Genomic DNA, 17,906 nt, shown 5'->3' with positions numbered 1-17,906 from the left:
GCACTGGAGTGTGTCGCTGCACCACGTGTTGGGAGCACAGAGAAACTCATTGTGAAGTTTCGTGGCATGCTTCCCAGCCAGTATTTCAAATGGAGACTTCCTGATTTTCTGAAGCCGTCCAGTGAGGAAGGTCAAGCGCACGCTGCCCTCCATGTTTCTCGACACTTCTGGTAAAGGTGTGCAAAAGCCTCGGAAAAAAATAAATCTTGCTACTCCAGTTGCCACAGAAAATTTGAAGGGTATATAAAAATTATCCTTTTTACCACCTTTCATTCTCGGGTAAAGTGGTGAAAATTATCCCGGTAGACACTTCCATGTTAGAAGTTGAGAAAAAAATTTATATTTTTTTTCCAGACTTGCTGAATTCAGACATCAGGGTTTGACGTGGACAAAGGTAGTAATACCAAGATCTCTAGTTCAGCTACGACTGCATAAGGCATATATGGTGAGATGGAGGAAGTTAATAAAAAAGTTATTCCTGTAATTTAATAAAACATTTTTTTTTAAATCAGTCCAAGGTCCACACTTTAGACACCCCTACTGTATTAAGTGGAAGCATTTTGTTTTAACTTTTACATCAGTTCAATAAAAGCTTCTGAAGCAGCTAAAGGCATCAAATAATTTTATCCATTTTTTTCTCTCTCTCCAAATCCCTTTGGCTCTGCTTGTGTTTGGTTCTCAGAAAATACGTGGATTATACTGATGCGTTCAGCTGTAGGACAAATGCAGCAAGTCAGAAATCAGATCTGTACTGTCTGTTCACCGGGGTTGTGTAATAGGATCTCCGTGACTTTTTTACGAGTCATCATTTTATCGCCACAGCTGTGCGCGCACAAAACAAATGGATTTGCATTGTTACATATTGCAATACCAAGACCTTTTTTTTTTATTATTTTCATCTCATTTATTTGAGGAAGAAAGTGCACGATGAAACGAAAAAAATCACATTCATTGCTTGAAACAGGTGGGGGAAGGTTGCTAATCAGTGTAGCTTTCAGCAAATCACTGTAATTTCTGATTATCAGAAAATAAGCAGCATCCTAACAGGCAAACCTGAAACAAAACATGCTGGCGTGTGGGGAAACATGAGGGCGTTAAGAGGCGACACCATAATCCTGCTACAGCACAAATTGCACAGACTGAGGAGGATTCGTTTTTTATTTAGATGGCGAGTTCAGCTTCTTCTGTGATTTTTCAAGGGATCATGCACGACTGTGTCTGCTCCTTACAGCGGCTGCTCGGAGAAAGCGGTGTAGCTCTTCACTCGTGCAAAGAAGAAGGGCGTGTACATCCTGTCGAGGTCAAACGTTGTGATGACGGTTTCCCCAGTCAACCTGAAAACATGATTATGGTCAATTAGAAACTATAAATGCAGGAAGAGGGTTTTTTTTCTGCTAATTTAGGATGGTACTCTGGAGTCTTACTTGTAAGTGATGTGGCAGGAGTGGTGGATCCACACAAGCTTACTGAAACTCTGACGCCCTCTGGAGGTCAGATGCAGCCCCACGTGGAAGGCGTGCTCGGCCTCGGGAGCCTGGTTCCGCCTGCAGAACCGATTTCTTTGAAACTCGGTCGCTTTCTGTGAAGAAACGGCAACGATTTACAAGCCGATTCAAGACCTAAAGGCAGTTCACTCTGGCAATAAACATTATATTTTGTCAGGTTCTGTCAACAATGCACGTCAAATATGCTGATCATTACCATTTCACACAAATGTTGGAGAAATTAACAACCACAAAAACAAAAATAAAAAAACTTTACATCCTCCTTTTTCTTGCAGACGACAGCAAAGACTTTGGTTTGGTTGTCCGTCTCTTGTGACAGACGGAAATGACCGACCAGAACAGAATCCATTCTGTAAGAGGAAAGACAATTGCAGCGGTCACAGCGGTTGATGGTATTTCTGAGCTTGTAGAGCACGGAGCCGCACCTGATGTTTCTCATACGCAAGCGGGGAACGACTGACAACGGGTCCTCGGGGGTGGTGAGCATCAGGACGAAGCCATCGGGGAAGAACCGGAGGTACCTTGAATGGCAATATCAAAACATAACGGATAAATGTTTAAACTTTGTGTGTTTAGCCTTTTAATTGAGACGTGAATAAACAGTAACGTACCTGTAGTACTCAACGTGATGCCAAGCTCTGTAGAATCCGTCCAAGGACTCCTCTCCTTGACGGATGTATGATGTCTTGCTGATGTAGACACCTGAGAAGTAGCATGAAGGGACAATAAATAATGTGCACTAAATGCACACTTATTCCTAAAACAATATTCTCACAAGAACTCTTAATCACATTTTGTGCGCCCTCTTTACTGGTTTAAGATATACCGTATTTTCTGCACTATAAGGCGCACAGAATAGACGCTTCAGTTTGGGTTGCCGATTTGTTCTGTACTCTATTATTACACATCCACATTTGTAAAGAAGTGGTCCCCGAGTACTTTATATAGTAGGCTGCCCCAGTCATTGTTTCACTCACGATGTTGGTGTTGCGATATTGTGCCCAACTGCTTTCTGGGTAACACAGACCAAACGACACGCTGCCGCCGCAGTCTCCGTCTCTCTCTTCCCCCTACCCCTCTGGCTTTAAATGTATAAGGGCTGGTCCCTTGGTAACCATAATCGAAGCACCCAGGATGAATATCTAAAGCCACTTTGTTGACATAAAGAATGTCAACAAAACAGTCCGACTCAGGTCGGCGAGGAGAGCCTTTCGCGACTGGGCCGGGGCGTGGCCGGACGATGATCACCCTTCTCCGTTCGCGCACAGCATGTTCGTGGAGAATGTGGTGCTACATGACCTGCAGACGACCTGATTATCAGGTCGGTAGGTAGATAGGTCAGTCAAACTTTATTAACAGACCAGCGTTCTGACAACTATCCCAGCATGCACCGCGCGCTAATTCTTCTACGGGGAAAATGAAGTCGGCGGCTGCTTACCGTAGCTGCTATACCTGTTGTGGCTCAATATTGGTCCATATATAAGGCGCACTTGGATAATAAGGCGCACTGTCGGCTTTTGAGGAAATTGAAGATTTTTAGGTGCGCCTTATAGTGCGGAAAATACGGTACTTCTATCTTAACTTACAAATTCCTGAGAATTTTTTGTTTCCTTATAGAATTTCTGTCTTTTTGTTTTATTTTTAATCTGAAATAAAGGCCATTTTTTAAAAACTTGAGAGCACGATTTAAAAAACAAAAAGACTGAAATATTCCTTAAATATCTTCCTTAAATATTTCGACATTTCAACAAAATCAACTTGAAGCTGAAACAATGTGTCGCTACCGTCGAACCGGACACGTGGCCTCTGCAGGAACATTTCCCTCCAGGACTTGAAGGGCACCACTTTGGTGCAGTTTCGTCCCCAAACTCTTAAACAAGCAGAGCGCCAAATCTCAGGGTCCCTGAGGAAGACACAACAAATAAAGAAAAACAAAAAGATGAATATTTCTGAAACCTGGTGAGCAGAAACAACTTGACTGCAAACCAGCCACTTCACCTGGCAGAGATGTAGAACCCCCGGCAGACCAGAGACAGCTGCTCCAGGGCCCGCATGTCCAGTTCGCTCGACACAACCCAGCGAAATATGTACATCAGGATTTCCCGTGGCAAGGCTGGCAATTGGAGAACGCAGCTTTCAATACAGATGTGGACATGAGAACCTCAGATGAGTTTAAACAAAAGCTCTAGGAAGTCAGTCTCTACCTGAAATGTGCGTCTGAGTCGCTTCAAGCTCAGGAGTGCAGATCTTTGGAAAGGAGCTCTCCAGAGTGAGCTGCTGCTCAAAGTAGGTGAGCAAATCCTCAATCTCCCCATCAGTGTCACTGTCCTCCATGCTGAGAAAATTACATGTTAGTGATATTTCACGAGCCCCGTGTCGAACAAGACGGTGATGCTGGAGTTTATGATTTGACGCAATAAGACAGATGTGTCAAACTCATTTTCAGTTCGGGCCACATCAAGATTAAGAATGTCTTCAATCAAAGGCGCAGTTGTGGCAGAATGTAAAGGTAAAGTCACCTATTAGCCAACTAATATTAAAATGTTATTTAATCAAAAGAAGAGAAGCAGTTTAACTTGACATTGCTTAATTTATGACTGCTATGATGTTAATCGGGTGTAAAAGGTAACTTACTAATTTCCTCCACCTCTGTCTGCGTCAGGAGGACGGCTGTAGTTGATTTTAAACTCAATGTCAGGGTCTAGCTGCATAGCCATGCGATAGAACTTGATAGCTGTAAATAAAAAACACACTTGGATGATACTGAATCTTATGTAAATCCTCACACAAAACTCAAGACAGTAACGGGTGGCAATTGAACAAGCTCAAATACTACAGAAATCATTTAAAAACAAGATCGCGATTGCTTCCGAACATAATTTTTGTATTCGATTTATCATTTCGTTAACAAGTACGTTCACCACCTTCCATTTACTTGCCTTCATAGACAGCCCCATTCTGCTCCTCCTGAACAGCTCTCAGAAACAGCTCTGTAGCCTGACGGGAAAGCGAATCTCAGTCATCTAGTGCAACACTTTATAAAACTGTTAGTTACACTAACAAAAAAAAAACAATAAGCAAACCAGCTCACTTTTTCCTCTCGAGCAATGTCTTGAGTCCTCTTCACACCTCTTGCCCTCTGCAGTCGGTCACTCGTTCCAGGGCTCGGCTTGAGTTCAGACATCCACTGAGCTCTGAACACGTTGAGTTCCAGCTGCCGAGAAATTACAAAAGAAAACATAAAATAATTTTTTTTCCCCCTTATTAACAGGGTGTATAGCTGTTTTTATCAACATCAACATAACAAAATAGAGAAAACCTGTTTTAAACATGCCCTTTCCGATAAATAACCAAGTAAATGAAAAACAAAATGCATCTAAGAATATAAATATGTGTCTTTGGATTGTTTTATTACCAGAAGGTTTGGATCATCTGAACTCTCATCTTCATCCTCTAGCGTACCTCCAATATCAGCATTTTCATCAGCCTGCAAAGGTAAACAACACTGTTGGAACCGTGGTAGTTTTTCATACAACTACGCTTAACCAAGAGTCTCTGCAAAAATGTTGTCTGGTCTTGCTTACCGCTAAACAGTCTTCATATCACTTTTCAGTTTATTTCTGAAGTTGATTTTGCATTTAATTTCCATGAGTGTACTTTGGTTATATTACCCAAGACATTTAGCCAATACATCCTCCTGGAGAGCTACTCCAGGAAGTTCTGCTCTACCTTTAGTCATAGTATGGGCTCCACAATACTGAGAGGCAACAAACGCAAATCAATAAATGCCTTCCTTTATAAGGAACAGTGCATTGACTTCAATGATCTCAACCTGTTATTTTGAAAATGGGAAATTGAGAACATCATGTGAGTTATGTGTCAGTTTTTCACAAAACTAACTTTAGATAAACATCTAATGACATAAACAACTGTAACACGCCCACCAATGGCTCATGCAAGTTTCAATTTAAATGCCATGTTGTTTACTGACGTTAATATTAGATCAAGCGAAACAAGGCAATCTTTTCCCGCACTGTGCGCGCATTTTGTAGTTTATTTGTTAACTAACCCCGACGTTTACTAGTAGGAACGTGCAGAGACCTTATAGCTAAACAGGTAACCTGGAGGAAAGCAGGTGTCGTTACTGTTAGCTTCGTTAGCTACAGAGCAGGCTAAGCCCCCAAAAACAAATAAAACACGGACACCCACCATGACACTTTGGCCAATAGGTCTCTCTTTTTTTATCTTTGCAGGTGCTCACCGGTCCCGTTTACAGTTCACGGTCGGAGAAACGAACCACACAGCAGACATATTTACGAGCTCGCAGGAACGCAGCCATCTTGCTGAGCGGCCCCGGAGCGTCGGTGACACGTTCGGGTAAATGGTGCGCTGAGGCGGGGCAGAGAGAACCAGTGAGAGGCGCTATGCGAAGACACCATATACCAGCGCTAACCCATATAAAGCTCCACACTGATTATTTGTGTTTATTCACTGATGGTCAGTTCATTAAAACGCAAAAAGATTCAATCCAGTTTGGTGCAATGAATTAGACGAAGGTTAATTGAGGAAATTAGATTATTTTTATTCCGCAAAACTTAAACAAACAGAGTGTTTATTGGTTTTACATAAATTATTATTACTATTACTAATAATAATAAGAAAAAATATATTATTATAAATAATGTCAATAATAATATGAAAGGGACAGGATATTATAAGATGTATCTTCTACCTGCTCCTTTTCGAACAGAAAATATAAAATTGCATGTCACATGGGCAAAATAATTTGTTTTACATTTTATTTCTTAGGTTTGTCTCATTCGATTTTGTTTTCTTGTTCTTTTTTTGACTGTTTTTAATGTCTGTTCGAAATAAATAAATAAATGAAATGAAATAATATCAATAACAACAAAAATATTAACTTTTCTTCCAGATTTATACATTTATAAACATATTTCTTGTTTTCAAATAATTACATTAAACAATTTGAAAGTGTTTTTTTCAGTCACCCCATTTACATATAGAGGATTTCCAAAGTCGGTCCAGCTTTGCTACTCTGTCTAAACATCTTGCCCCTCCTTTGCCCTCACAATTTCTGGGTCCATCGCTATAAAAGGCCAGAAGAAAGTTAGTACACTAAACACGTGATAGAGATTTTGAGTTCTTTTCAAATTTCTCATCACAACTAAATTTTTTGTTGATGAAGTCAACTTTCGGAAGATATATGGAATTTTGATACTGCAACATTAGATAAATATTCATATCTAGTTTTTTGTGCCACATGAGTTCTAATTTCTTTCAAGAGAACTGCTTTTCTGTAGCAAACCAATGATTCAAGAGCAACATCAGCATCTCCCATCCGCCTTTGCAGTGACAAACCTTAATATCCTCGAATATGGAAGGAATATTCTCCTTCCGTATTCATATATTAGCAGTTGAATATGATTATTTCAGTAATGTACGTATATGTATAACTATAAGCATTAAATATTTAGAGTATACATTTACTTGGCATGTTTTCGTTGTTCAGGGTCTACTAAATCTCGGATGTTTTCCGCCTGCCTGAAGCCTGCGGAGAGGCTGTGATTTGTTGTCAGGAAACAAATTACTGTAACAACGCGAGATTATGGCGAGCGCTGACGAAATGGCCTTGCTGAGAGTTAATTCTCGCTGAGTGCACGGCTGCGCTGGCTGGTTGCGGTTGTCGTATAACAGTGCAACTTGTTAAAAAAAAAAACTGCTGACATTAGCGATAAGTTAAATATTAACTGCATTTTCTTGGCTATGTGTGGTTATCGCTTCGACACGGGAAGGGTGAGTATTACTTGGTCTCATCATGTTATTTTGAGTCAGTTAGGAGGACCTCCCTCTTCTCTCCCCCTCAGTTTTCTCTGCAGGGTTGGCCCGTTGTTCGATCACCACAGACACAAACAGCACGATTACCGATTATTTAGCATGTTTGCCGCGATTAACCTTTTAATTTTTAACCTAAAACGTCAGGAATAGGTTGTGGTAGCAAGCTCGGTTAGCTTGAAGTTAACGGTGCTTCCCAGGTTAGCAGAAGCAGCTGAGTGTCAGCTGAGTTGCTACAAATGCATTACATTGTCATCTTGATGGGAAGATGCATGGAGCTAAATACAAGGCAGGGCTGGAAGAGAACTTGGGGTTCAGTGATTTAGATCAAACGGTATTTATGCTTTAGAATGGCCCAGTCAAAGTCCAGTCCTTAATCCAGTCAGTGGCAATACCTGGAAGATGTTGTTGACAGACATTCTCCACTCAGTCCACCTGAGTTTAAAATATTTTTGCAATAATTGAAGCAAAATTGCACCTTTAATTTATTTTTTGATTTCTTCCTTCTTCCTTACAATTATACTACAATATGTTGGTCTGTCACATAAAATCAGTGGTTTCAATGTAAAAGATCAAAGAGAATAAATACTTTTGCAAAGCTCGGTCTGTACCTGAGACAATCAAGAAACTGCATTTGAAATATTGTGTTATTTCAGGTACATTGTCTTCTTAAAAAGTTACAGAATTGCTTTTAAGTTAATTGGTGAATATGTGTTTTGTGTCTGTTACATTCCTCAATCGCATTTCTTGCAAAACATAAACTCATAGTGCTGAATGCTTCACTTTTCTTCTTTGCTTTTCAGCTCAGAGGAAACACATTTCTGACATCATGAGTCCTCCAGCTCAGCCGAACGTCTTCTGCTGTTGCCACAGAAAAATCTGGTTGCATTCAGCAGTAGAAGAGGAACACAACTGTTTTTCCTCCTAATTAGTATCTGCGCTACGCTCCCTCCAAAGGATAACATGGAAGTACAAGCACAATGAATAGATACACCACCCTTAGACAGCTTGGAGATGGCACCTATGGCTCTGTCATCCTGGGTCGCAGTCTGGAGTCAGGGGAACTTGTTGCCATAAAGAAGTGAGATTGTAGAGATTATGGGATTTAATTTTTATTTTTTTACTTGTTGCAGATTTTCTAGTTTTGTGCTGTGGTATATCATTAATGAATACAAAGGATGTTGGTGTTGAGCTCAAACTAATTAAACAGAAACATTTGTTTTCCAGGATGAAACGAAAGTTTTACTCCTGGGAGGAATGCATGAACCTTAGAGAAGTCAAGGTAAGTTTATATTGGACATATTCTAGATTTTGTGAATACCAAAGCAGACATTTGTCATATAAAAAATGGTTTTACATAATTACAAACCAGAAAAAATGTGTGGGATTTAAATGAATAATTAACAATTATTGACCTAATTTGTGCTAAGTGGTATTTCTTTGTTTTAATAATTTTTTGGACATGCCAAAAAATATTCCTTAACATAAATTAAAAAAAGTACTAGTTCTACTGGCAGATTATTTAACTTGTAACAAGACATAAGTTATGTCTTCTTATAAAACATAACTTATAATGGCATATTATAAGGGAAATAATCTGTTAGCGGAACTAGTAATTTTCATAAATTTTAAGGAATTATTAACATAATATTTATGTTAGCTCTAGGTTAAATTAGGTTAAATATGCTTTTCAGGTTTTGCATAGAGTACTTCTTTCACTTCTCTCTGAAAGCATAAGCATGTTACTTCCAACCATGTTCAGAATCCGTTCGGATTAGAGGTGAAACGTCCTTGTTTGCTTAATTGGACAGTCCACCTTAGAGTAAAACTGAGTGGGCAGAACTTTGAGATATTTATTTTCAGAAACAATAAAATATTCCTAAAAAGACACATCTGCAAAAGTAAACATGATCAATGAAATGCATTGTAAATCTCAGAAATGCAGATGTAAAGAATACAGAGTCGTACTCGTGTTCTCACTGTATTTTGATTGGGTTTCAGTATTTCAATTCTCCTTCCTTTTTAAGATGATGACCACCACATGTGACGAGTTGCGTGTTATACTCTGATGTTGTTAGTAACTCAGCTGTCAAGTAACCCAAACTTTTCTCTTGTTTTATTCCCACGCCTGTTCAAAATGTCAGTCCAAATTTCTTCACCCCAGCTCTCAGAGCAGCAGGTGATTCTAGCGAGCTGTTAAATTCACAAAAACCGCTGGCCCGCCCATAACACAGCAAAAAAAACAGCAAAGTCAAAAAAATAATGCTATGTAGATTAGCCATAGCATGCCACTGTTAGACTCCCTTTCACTTTCCCCTCCCTCCTAAAAATTAGCATGTTAAATACATGAACCCAGTGCATTCACCCTGCTTTCAAGTTGTTTTATGTATGATTTTCCGTTTTTGAATTTTAAGCAAAAATCCCCCTTCGGCAGCAATAACCCCCTAAATCACACAGCGCTCTTACTCTGCTCTTATTTTATTCAGAAGCCGCAGGTCTTGCTTCTCAATGTGCTGCAATAAAGCTGTTTGCATTGTCCAGCATGATGAGATTTATTTAGTTTCATGTACATATTTTAAATCTTTTTTTTTTTTTTACATTCCATTATGTATCGTTTTACTCTTTCAGTCCCTGAAGAAACTAAACCATGCTAATGTGATCAAACTCAAGGAGGTAATCCGGGAAAATGATCACTTGTACTTCATTTTTGAGTACATGAAGGAGAATTTGTATCAGCTGATGAAAGACCGGTCAGTATTTTTGTTTCTTTCTTTAAAAATGTGGAAATATTTAAAAATATTTAAAGTGCTTTTGTAAATTTTAATGTTTCCTAACAATTTTTTGACTTTTGTGCCTTGCTGCAGGACACGTTTGTTCCCTGAATCGGCTGTTAGGAACATAATGTTTCAGATCCTGCAGGGACTTGCATTCATTCATAAGCATGGTATGTTTTTTTTTTTTTACAACCAGAGCATAATGTTAAGCAGTACTTAACACACTTGTTGTTTTAGTCCTGATGAGTTCTGCACTATGTGTCTCTGTCAGGGTTTTTCCACAGGGACATGAAACCAGAAAATCTCCTGTGTATGGGCCCAGAGCTGGTGAAAATCGCCGACTTCGGGCTCGCCCGTGAGATCAGATCTCGACCGCCGTACACAGACTACGTCTCGACTCGATGGTGAGATTAAATGCCGTGCGTGTTTAATGCAAATGAGTAGGATTTCAGGGGTTTAGCTGCCATGGTGTTTTTAACCAGGTACCGAGCTCCAGAGGTGCTCCTCAGGTCCACATCATACAATTCACCCATAGACCAGTGGGCGGTCGGCTGCATCATGGCTGAGCTTTACACACTCAGGCCTCTGTTCCCAGGATCCAGTGAAGTGGACACCATATTCAAGATCTGCCAAGTCCTGGGTACACCAAAGAAGGTAATAATTGGTGAAGGAAACGGAAACATTTGATTTGGATCAAAAATCAATACAAACAAAAGAAAAAACTTCATATTCATTACCAGTAACAGTAGTATTTTTTCCAACGTTTTTTTTGATGAGGTCAAATAGTGTTTTATAATCAGCAACAAGCTTCCTGTTGCTAAAGTACCGTATTTTCCGCACTATAAGGCGCACCTAAAAACCTTCAATTTCCTCAAAAGCCGACAGTGCGCCTTATAATCCGGTGCTCCTTATATATGGACCAATATTGAGCCACAACAGGTATAGCAACTGCGGTAAGCAGCCGCCAACTTCATTTTCCCCCGTAGAAGAAGAAGCGCGCGGTGCATGCTGGGATAGTTGTCAGAACGCTAGTTTGTTAATAAAGTTTGACTGACCTATCTACCTATCGACCTGATAATCAGGTTGTCTGCAGGTCATTTAGCACCACGTTCTCCACGAACATGCTGTGTGCAAACGGAGAAGGGTGATCATCGTCCGGCCATGGCCTGGCCAGTTGCGGAAGGCTCTCCTCGCCGACCCGAGTCGGACAGTTTTGTTGATATTCACTTTAGTGCAGCTCCATCTAGTGGATGCATAACGTAACTCCAGCCTCTACTGTAGCGTTTAATTCTATGCGTCTTATAATCCGGTGTGCCTTATAGTGCAGAAAATACGGTAAATGTTTTTAAAAACATTTATTGCTCCTCTAAGTTTGGATCAACATTGTTTTGTCCTCATAGTTTTTATAATGGAGTTGGGAAGAGAGATCTTTTTTTAACCCCTCTCTTATTCATGGAACCGTGACTAGAGAGTTATTATTCTCCGTAATGAACCCAGCTGCAGTGGAAGTCTATAATGTCCAGATGTACTGTGGCTGCAGTGGAAGTCTATAATGTCCAGATGTACTGTGGCTGCAGTGGAAGTCTATAATGTCCAGATGTACTGTGGCTGCAGTGGAAGTCTATAATGTCCAGATGTACTGTGGCTTCTCCCTGCAGACTGATTGGCCCGAGGGATACCAGCTGGCAAGCGCCATGAACTTCCGTTGGCCTCAGTGCGTTCCCAGCAACCTGAAGACGCTCATCCCCAACGCTAGTCCAGACGCCATCCGTCTCATGACGGACCTGCTTCAGTGGGACCCCAAGAAGAGGCCGGCCTCTGCTCAGGTACCGTCCGCCCGCAATCTTCCATTCTTGCAGCCAAACGATCTGAACAAAAGTTAACTCTGTTGGTTGAAATCCCCCTTCAGGCTCTCAGGTACTCATATTTCCACGTGGGCCAAGCTCTGGGCACCCCTCAGCAGATCCTGGAGCAGGGAAGACCTCAGCTGGGTCGAGTGCAGCTGCAGCCTCCTCTGCAGCAGCAGCAGCCTCTCCTACTGCTGAAGCCCATGCCCCCCACCCAGCCTCCACCTTCTAACCAGCACTGCATGCCCTCCAGGCCTCTCCAGCAGGTCGCGCCGCTCCCTGCATCAGCATCTGCCCAGGCGGCGTCTTACCAGCGGCACACGGGGCCCAAGCACATCCCAAAGCTGGAGCAGACTGAGGTCATGCCACAGAGTCACCTTCCTTACATTGTCGACAAGAGTTTGCAGAGCAAGGTGAGCTGTCGGGTCAGATTTTAACCATATCAGGCCTGAAATCTGGGTGTGGTGATGGACTCTGACCTGACCCTTCAGAGCCACATCAAGACAGTAACAAAGCCGGCCTTCGATCACCTAAAGAACATTTCCTGGACTAAAGGACTCATGTCCCAGCAAGAGCTAGAAAAGCTCATACTTGTGTTTATCTTTTAGCAGGAGACAGGCAGCGCAAACCTTCTCAATTACCAGGTGAAGCCAAAGGGAGGAGGGCGGCGGCGATGGGGACACGGCACGGGACACCTCAAGAGTGACAACTGGGACAACTATGAAGACGGAGATCTGTCCTCTTTGAGCATTCTGGGGAGAAATAACTTTTCCTCAGAGAAACGGAGGCAGGGAGAGGACGCTCTGAGCAGGTGAAGATGCAGTCAAGTGATTTACTCACCAGCTCCCTCACATGTAGAAAACATAAAGCGTGTTCAGATACAAGCAGCTCTCGACTTTTCCCTTTTACAGGTACGGAAATGTTCTGGATTACAGTCGACCCAGTGGAAAAGAGGACACACCTCTGAACCTGAACAAGACCGCGGCCTATCAGGAGCCGTCGAGAACCGCCTCAGCCAAGCAGCACTACCTGAGACAGTCTAGATATCTACCTGGTAATAAAAAGATTTTTAAATACCTGCTGGTGTGATTGGAACCTGATGTAGTAGCTGCTTTTGAAAAGATCTTAAATGTAATTATCAGACAAAGTTATAAATTGGATTTGGAAGCTTTTAAGCTGTAGTTATTGCAGTTCTGGTTGAGGAATTAGGATGTTGAAACGGTGTTCTATCTTATCAAGTTTTGTCACTTCAACAAGGCTCGGCATGAAATTGAGGATTTCAGATGTTAACAAAACCTGGTATGAAGTTCACTCAGGTTGAAGGCATTAAAGTTAAGTAGCCTGTAGATGCAGAAACGCACTACCAGAGCTGACAAGTAATTAGCGAATAAAGTTATTATTCAAAAACAACCAATTAGAGCCAGGAGGAAGGTGTTAGCGCTGGCTGACAAACATCCTTGTGTATGCACTGCTCAGTGTTCTAATGGTGTCGAAACAACATAGTATTACAGAAAAACTGTTTATGCGCCATCATCTGTGGTCATGCTAACTAGCCTTAGCCTTCAATCAGCATGGCAGGCTCTGTTCTGGAGAACTAGCTGGAGCTGCAGAGATTAAAGGAGGGAGGGTGTGAGCAGCGTTTTTGGTGGATAAAACTCACTGACGGCCTGTTCATGTTCATCACACTTTTTATGTGTTAGAGTACAGTTTGCAGTGATCCATAACTCTTTTCCCTCAGGCATAAGTACAAAGAAGAACGTGGCCATAGATGCCAGTAAGGACTTCACTGGAAGCCATCTTTGGGGCGGCAGTAGTATTCCTTTTGGAGGAACGCTGCCGAGCAGAGGAGCGCATGGTAACACCCCCCACCCTTTTGCCGGTTTGTTGCCTCGAACTGCTTGCAAATAAATTTGTGTCTTCTTGTCTTTCATCTTCAGGTACAAATACAATCCCTGGTGGATACATCCCATCATTTTACAAAAAAGACGGGGGCTCTGCTGGCCACAAAGGAAGGCAGGGTGCATCAGTGGAAGCAACAACGTCAAGTGAGCTTTCTCTAATATCTGTTTGTTACATTACAGTTAGAAACTCTCATGTGTATTACCAAAATTTAAGGTGATGGAGCAACCTGGTGAAAGCTGAAAGCTGCGCGCTACATGCATCTACTTGATATGAATGTTTCTTATTTTATGTCGTTATAGATTATGCAACATGGCGATCTGGTCGGAGTCAGATGAACCCCTCCACCAACGCGCCCACAGCCAACAAAAGCACGTCCAGTCTGCATCCTCGCCCGCCGCTACAAAGCATTCACGGCCGAACAGACTGGTCTGCCAAATACGGACACCGCTAGTGGCCTCCATGGAGCTCAAAAATGAGCTTCAATAACTCTTTCGCTTCCAAAGAGTAGGCCTAGTTGTTTTATAACCCAAGCGTGTAAATATAAACTTTACACAGCAATAATTTTTGTTTCATAGGTGTACAGTGAATGCTTTTGAGTTGTAAACTATTTAAAGTATGACGAAATGCAAAGAGCCAGAAATGTCAGTGCAACCCTTCCCTTTCTCTGTCTTACTATCTGTATTATAGCTGCTGTTGTGCTGCAAAGGTTATGCCTCAGTTTTGCTTCCCTGAATGCTGACTACCCACATGTAAACATATAATATGCATATTACAATTATATGAAACCTTCACTGTGATTTCTTTTGGGCTAATGAATTGTTGTTTTTTTACTTTTTGCATTTTGTTCAATGACACTTGCCTTGCCAGTCAACTATTGTTTTGTGTTCATGTTTTCAGTAAAAGAATGCTGTAATTTTTGTGTTGATAAATTGCCATGTTGCATAAATGTTGCATAAATCTGTTTCAGTAAAATGAAGTCATGCTTTGAACCCAAACCTTAAATCTCAAGTTATTAAGTATAAACAATGTGTCAAAAAGTGCCCCATTTTCACACCCTTGACCATATCAGAGCACTTTAGAAGTGTTTCATTTTTTTAATGGGCGCAGGCTTCTCAGGTACTCGTGGAGCAGGTTAGAAGTGTTCAGGTTAGAAAACTCACTGAATACAACATTAAAAGGTAAGGCAAACTGCCACGTGCAGTGCCGCATTTGGATGTGTCTGAAGCTTGGAGCTTGACTTCCCTACGTTTCTCCTTTTGGCCTTGAGCTTGTTTGGAGGTTCTAGCAGGGGAGCGCAGCTACTGGTACACCGAAGGATGGTCGTCCGCCGCGGGGGGACGTCGTCCGCTGCCACCGAGCGCAGAGCTTCGGGAGGGACACATATGGAGCAGTGAGGGAGGAAGGGGACACCCGCCTAGCCAGCCAGATCAGCCGAATCAACCCTAGCGATCAATGGGGTGACAGATGTCGCAGCCAGATCGCCCTCACATCCGAAAAGAACCGTAGCGCCGAAACCTCTATATAGGCGGAGGAAAAAACTACTAAATAAATAACGGTAGTTAACTGGGAATTTTAGTTGTATCAACTGTAATTTACGTAACTTCACGTAAATAATCATACTAAACATGATCCTTATTTTTCTTTATTTGTAAATAATGACTAAAAGAAGGCAGCTAGACATTTAGCCATGATGCTTTGCGGCAATGTGTAAATTTACCATGTTGCTATTGGATCACTTCTACCAATCACAGGCTTTACGAGTTGTACACGCCTCCATTTTTTTAGTTACCTCTTTATATTTTGAACCAAACAGTTTCTTCTTCCCAGTTCGTAGCTTTGAACTTTGCTCTGTCCAGCTTTTGTTCGTCAAACAGAAGTTTTTGCACTTCTGTCTTTTTTTGTTCTACGTTCACTTACTTCTACATTCAATACTCCGCTGGAGCTTGACTTCCCTACGAAAAGTAGGGAAGTCCCTACTGGAAAAGTTATTCTGCATTACTTCAATGGAAGGGGGAAAATGGAGTCAATCCGCTGGCTTCTTACAGTTGCAGAAGTGGAGGTTTGTTAAGGCAATGATATTAAGTCATCCAAGGTATATTTGATACTGTCATGAAATGTCTCATTATACTGCTTTGTGTTTACAGTTTGACGAGTATTTTCTGACCAACAGAGAGCAGTACTTAAAGCTCCTGAATGGTGGGTTAAACAATAATGATGGACTCTATATGACATATGCAAAAATGTATATATATTTTTTTATCTCAACTGTTAATCTTTCACCCGCATGTGTTGCATTGTATGTGGAAACACTGTGCTAAAAATGAAAAAATGAAGGGAGGAGAACATTGAACATTGTCTCTTTTTTTTATTATTAAGATTGCTGGGAGTGGTGACCTGGTGCTTTATTGTCTCTGCAGAGGGGTCGCTCATGTTTCAACAGGTTCCGCTGGTGGAGATTGATGGCCTTAAACTTGTGCAGACAAAAGCAATCCTGCACTACCTCGCAGAGAAATACAATCTCTACGGAAAAGACCTCAAAGAACGCGCCATGTATGATCCAGCTCTACCACATGCTAATCTAAATCTGTTTGTTTTCGTCATTTTTTTTTAAATCTTTCGACACATTTAAACTTCCCCATTAGGATCAACATGTATGCAGAGGGGCTGATCGATCACATGGAAATGATCATGGTCCTCCCCTTCGTCACAGACACCGAACCCAAACTTGACAATATTCAGAGCAAAGCAAAAGAGCGCTACCTGCCAGTGTTTGAAAAGGTATGCTGTAATAACTCATTTCTTACAACTGTAAATCATTCATAATTAGGGTAATTAAGGCAATAACTTTTCAGGCACTTACTGGACCCGTGTACCTGGTGGGAGGAAAACTAAGCCTTGCAGATGTGCTCCTGGTTGAATGTACTTTGATGCTGGAGGAGAAATTTCCTGGTATCCTCAAGGAATTTCCCAACGTCAAGGTAAGTCTGGACCTGCAAAGTCTTGCAAAAGTGTTCATACTTCCTTTACTATCTTTTTTCATTATTAAGTCAGTAATGTGTAGAAACATTTTTTGCTGCTATTATAGCCACAAGTATTTTTGGCTATGTCTCTCACCATCTTTATTTATGTAAATTCTGACCCGTTTTTCCCATTCAGTAGTTCAAGTTCAGTCAGATTGGATGGAGACATTTTTTAGGACTTGACACAAATTTTCAGTGTTATTTAAATATTGAATATATGCTCAATGGCTTGTTTAATAGTTAGTCTTCATCTGTATGTAGGAATTGACATGTAGGCCAAAAAGTTGATGAGTTGAGCCAATCTCTTTCCATTTGCAGACGCAATTTTCAGATTTGTGTTTGGAAACCTTTCCTCTCGCATCACAGCAATTCGCCATTTTATCTCACAGAACACATTGTTTCTGGTTGGAATGTTAGAAAATGTGCACAAGTTCAAGCGATGTGAACTCTTCTGCAAAGTACAATGCCTCAAACATTTCTTTCCTGTTTTCCTCCCCAGTAATCTACTTAAACTGTGTTGAATTTAAAAGTTGTTTTTTTTTTCTTTTGCAATTTCCTGTCCAGTCCTTCCAGGGCAGGATGATTAAAATCCCAGCCATCAGCAGGTTTCTGCAGCCGGGCAGCAAGAGGAAGCCGCAGCCAGATGAAGATTATGTCAAGACAGTCAAGGAAGTGTTCAACATCACAGGACCCTTTCCGTAATAATCTCTTCCAACAAAATCTGGTTCATTAATCAAGAAAGCACTAATAAACCTAATCATGTGAACATCTCTGGTGTAGTTCTGTTTATAACGCCGGACTGAAAAACGAATCTTATTAACAGGAGTTGAATGGTGGAACCTTTTCCAGAAGGTGTAAACTAAATGAATGGAGAAGTTTTGAGATAACATCTCAGAGGCTGTTGTGTTTTTGTTTTTAATCACAGGCTTTTAGAACATTTTATGTAAAAAATATGCACTGTACAAGTCACATTTCTTCAGCTATTGTGATTCTACAAATATTTTA

General features: G+C 41.1%; 3 protein-coding genes across 3 annotated transcripts; 2 read left to right on the top strand and 1 right to left on the bottom strand.

Annotated features, from left to right (window-relative positions):
- Positions 1–878: 878 nt before the first annotated feature.
- fbxo9 (F-box protein 9) lies at positions 879–5,891 on the bottom strand. The gene is made up of 13 exons (XM_008429787.3): positions 5,715–5,891; positions 4,921–4,992; positions 4,597–4,719; positions 4,445–4,502; positions 4,140–4,239; positions 3,710–3,840; positions 3,504–3,618; positions 3,290–3,408; positions 2,117–2,207; positions 1,931–2,026; positions 1,762–1,855; positions 1,425–1,579; positions 879–1,334 (listed from the first exon to the last, which is right to left on the bottom strand). Exons 1-13 carry the CDS (start codon positions 5,715–5,717, stop codon positions 1,226–1,228), a joined length of 1,266 nt encoding a protein of 421 aa, XP_008428009.1. The 5' UTR covers positions 5,718–5,891; the 3' UTR covers positions 879–1,225.
- A 1,231-nt stretch (positions 5,892–7,122) lies between these two features.
- cilk1 (ciliogenesis associated kinase 1) lies at positions 7,123–14,876 on the top strand. Its single transcript, XM_008429784.3, has 14 exons — positions 7,123–7,319; positions 8,162–8,439; positions 8,586–8,640; positions 9,987–10,108; positions 10,223–10,302; positions 10,404–10,536; positions 10,615–10,786; positions 11,791–11,958; positions 12,042–12,392; positions 12,588–12,790; positions 12,891–13,033; positions 13,718–13,834; positions 13,917–14,024; positions 14,181–14,876. The coding sequence occupies exons 2-14, from the start codon at positions 8,339–8,341 to the stop codon at positions 14,330–14,332; spliced, it is 1,905 nt and encodes a 634-aa protein (XP_008428006.2). The 5' UTR covers positions 7,123–7,319; positions 8,162–8,338; the 3' UTR covers positions 14,333–14,876.
- Positions 14,877–15,677: 801 nt separating this feature from the next.
- Positions 15,678–17,667, top strand: gsta.1 (glutathione S-transferase, alpha tandem duplicate 1). Its single transcript, XM_008429782.3, has 6 exons — positions 15,678–15,940; positions 16,026–16,077; positions 16,299–16,431; positions 16,524–16,659; positions 16,734–16,859; positions 17,466–17,667. Exons 1-6 carry the CDS (start codon positions 15,899–15,901, stop codon positions 17,601–17,603), a joined length of 627 nt encoding a protein of 208 aa, XP_008428004.2. The 5' UTR covers positions 15,678–15,898; the 3' UTR covers positions 17,604–17,667.
- Positions 17,668–17,906: the final 239 nt, after the last annotated feature.

Source organism: Poecilia reticulata, chromosome 15 (assembly GCF_904066995.2).
Source record: "Poecilia reticulata chromosome 15, P_reticulata-male-v2, whole genome shotgun sequence".
Lineage (NCBI taxonomy): Eukaryota > Metazoa > Chordata > Actinopteri > Cyprinodontiformes > Poeciliidae > Poecilia > Poecilia reticulata.
This window is presented reverse-complemented; position numbering and strand designations above follow the sequence as displayed.

What these genes read in the sequence shown, in the direction of transcription:
- fbxo9 (XM_008429787.3), bottom strand. An exon ending in GACTCAGACGCACATTTCAG is followed by an intron (nt 3,619 to 3,709) that starts GTAGAGACTGAC and finishes TCCAATTGCCAG; the next exon opens with CCTTGCCACGGGAAATCCTG. An exon ending in CATCACGTTGAGTACTACAG is followed by an intron (nt 2,027 to 2,116) that starts GTACGTTACTGT and finishes TTGCCATTCAAG; the next exon opens with GTACCTCCGGTTCTTCCCCG.
- cilk1 (XM_008429784.3), top strand. Translation starts at nt 8,339, where the DNA reads ATGAATAGATACACCACCCTTAGACAGCTTGGAGATGGCACCTATGGC. An exon ending in GCCGAGCAGAGGAGCGCATG is followed by an intron (nt 13,835 to 13,916) that starts GTAACACCCCCC and finishes TTTCATCTTCAG; the next exon opens with GTACAAATACAATCCCTGGT. An exon ending in AGTGGAAGCAACAACGTCAA is followed by an intron (nt 14,025 to 14,180) that starts GTGAGCTTTCTC and finishes ATGTCGTTATAG; the next exon opens with ATTATGCAACATGGCGATCT.
- gsta.1 (XM_008429782.3), top strand. Translation starts at nt 15,899, where the DNA reads ATGGAGTCAATCCGCTGGCTTCTTACAGTTGCAGAAGTGGAG. An exon ending in GTACTTAAAGCTCCTGAATG is followed by an intron (nt 16,078 to 16,298) that starts GTGGGTTAAACA and finishes TTGTCTCTGCAG; the next exon opens with AGGGGTCGCTCATGTTTCAA. An exon ending in AGGAATTTCCCAACGTCAAG is followed by an intron (nt 16,860 to 17,465) that starts GTAAGTCTGGAC and finishes TTTCCTGTCCAG; the next exon opens with TCCTTCCAGGGCAGGATGAT.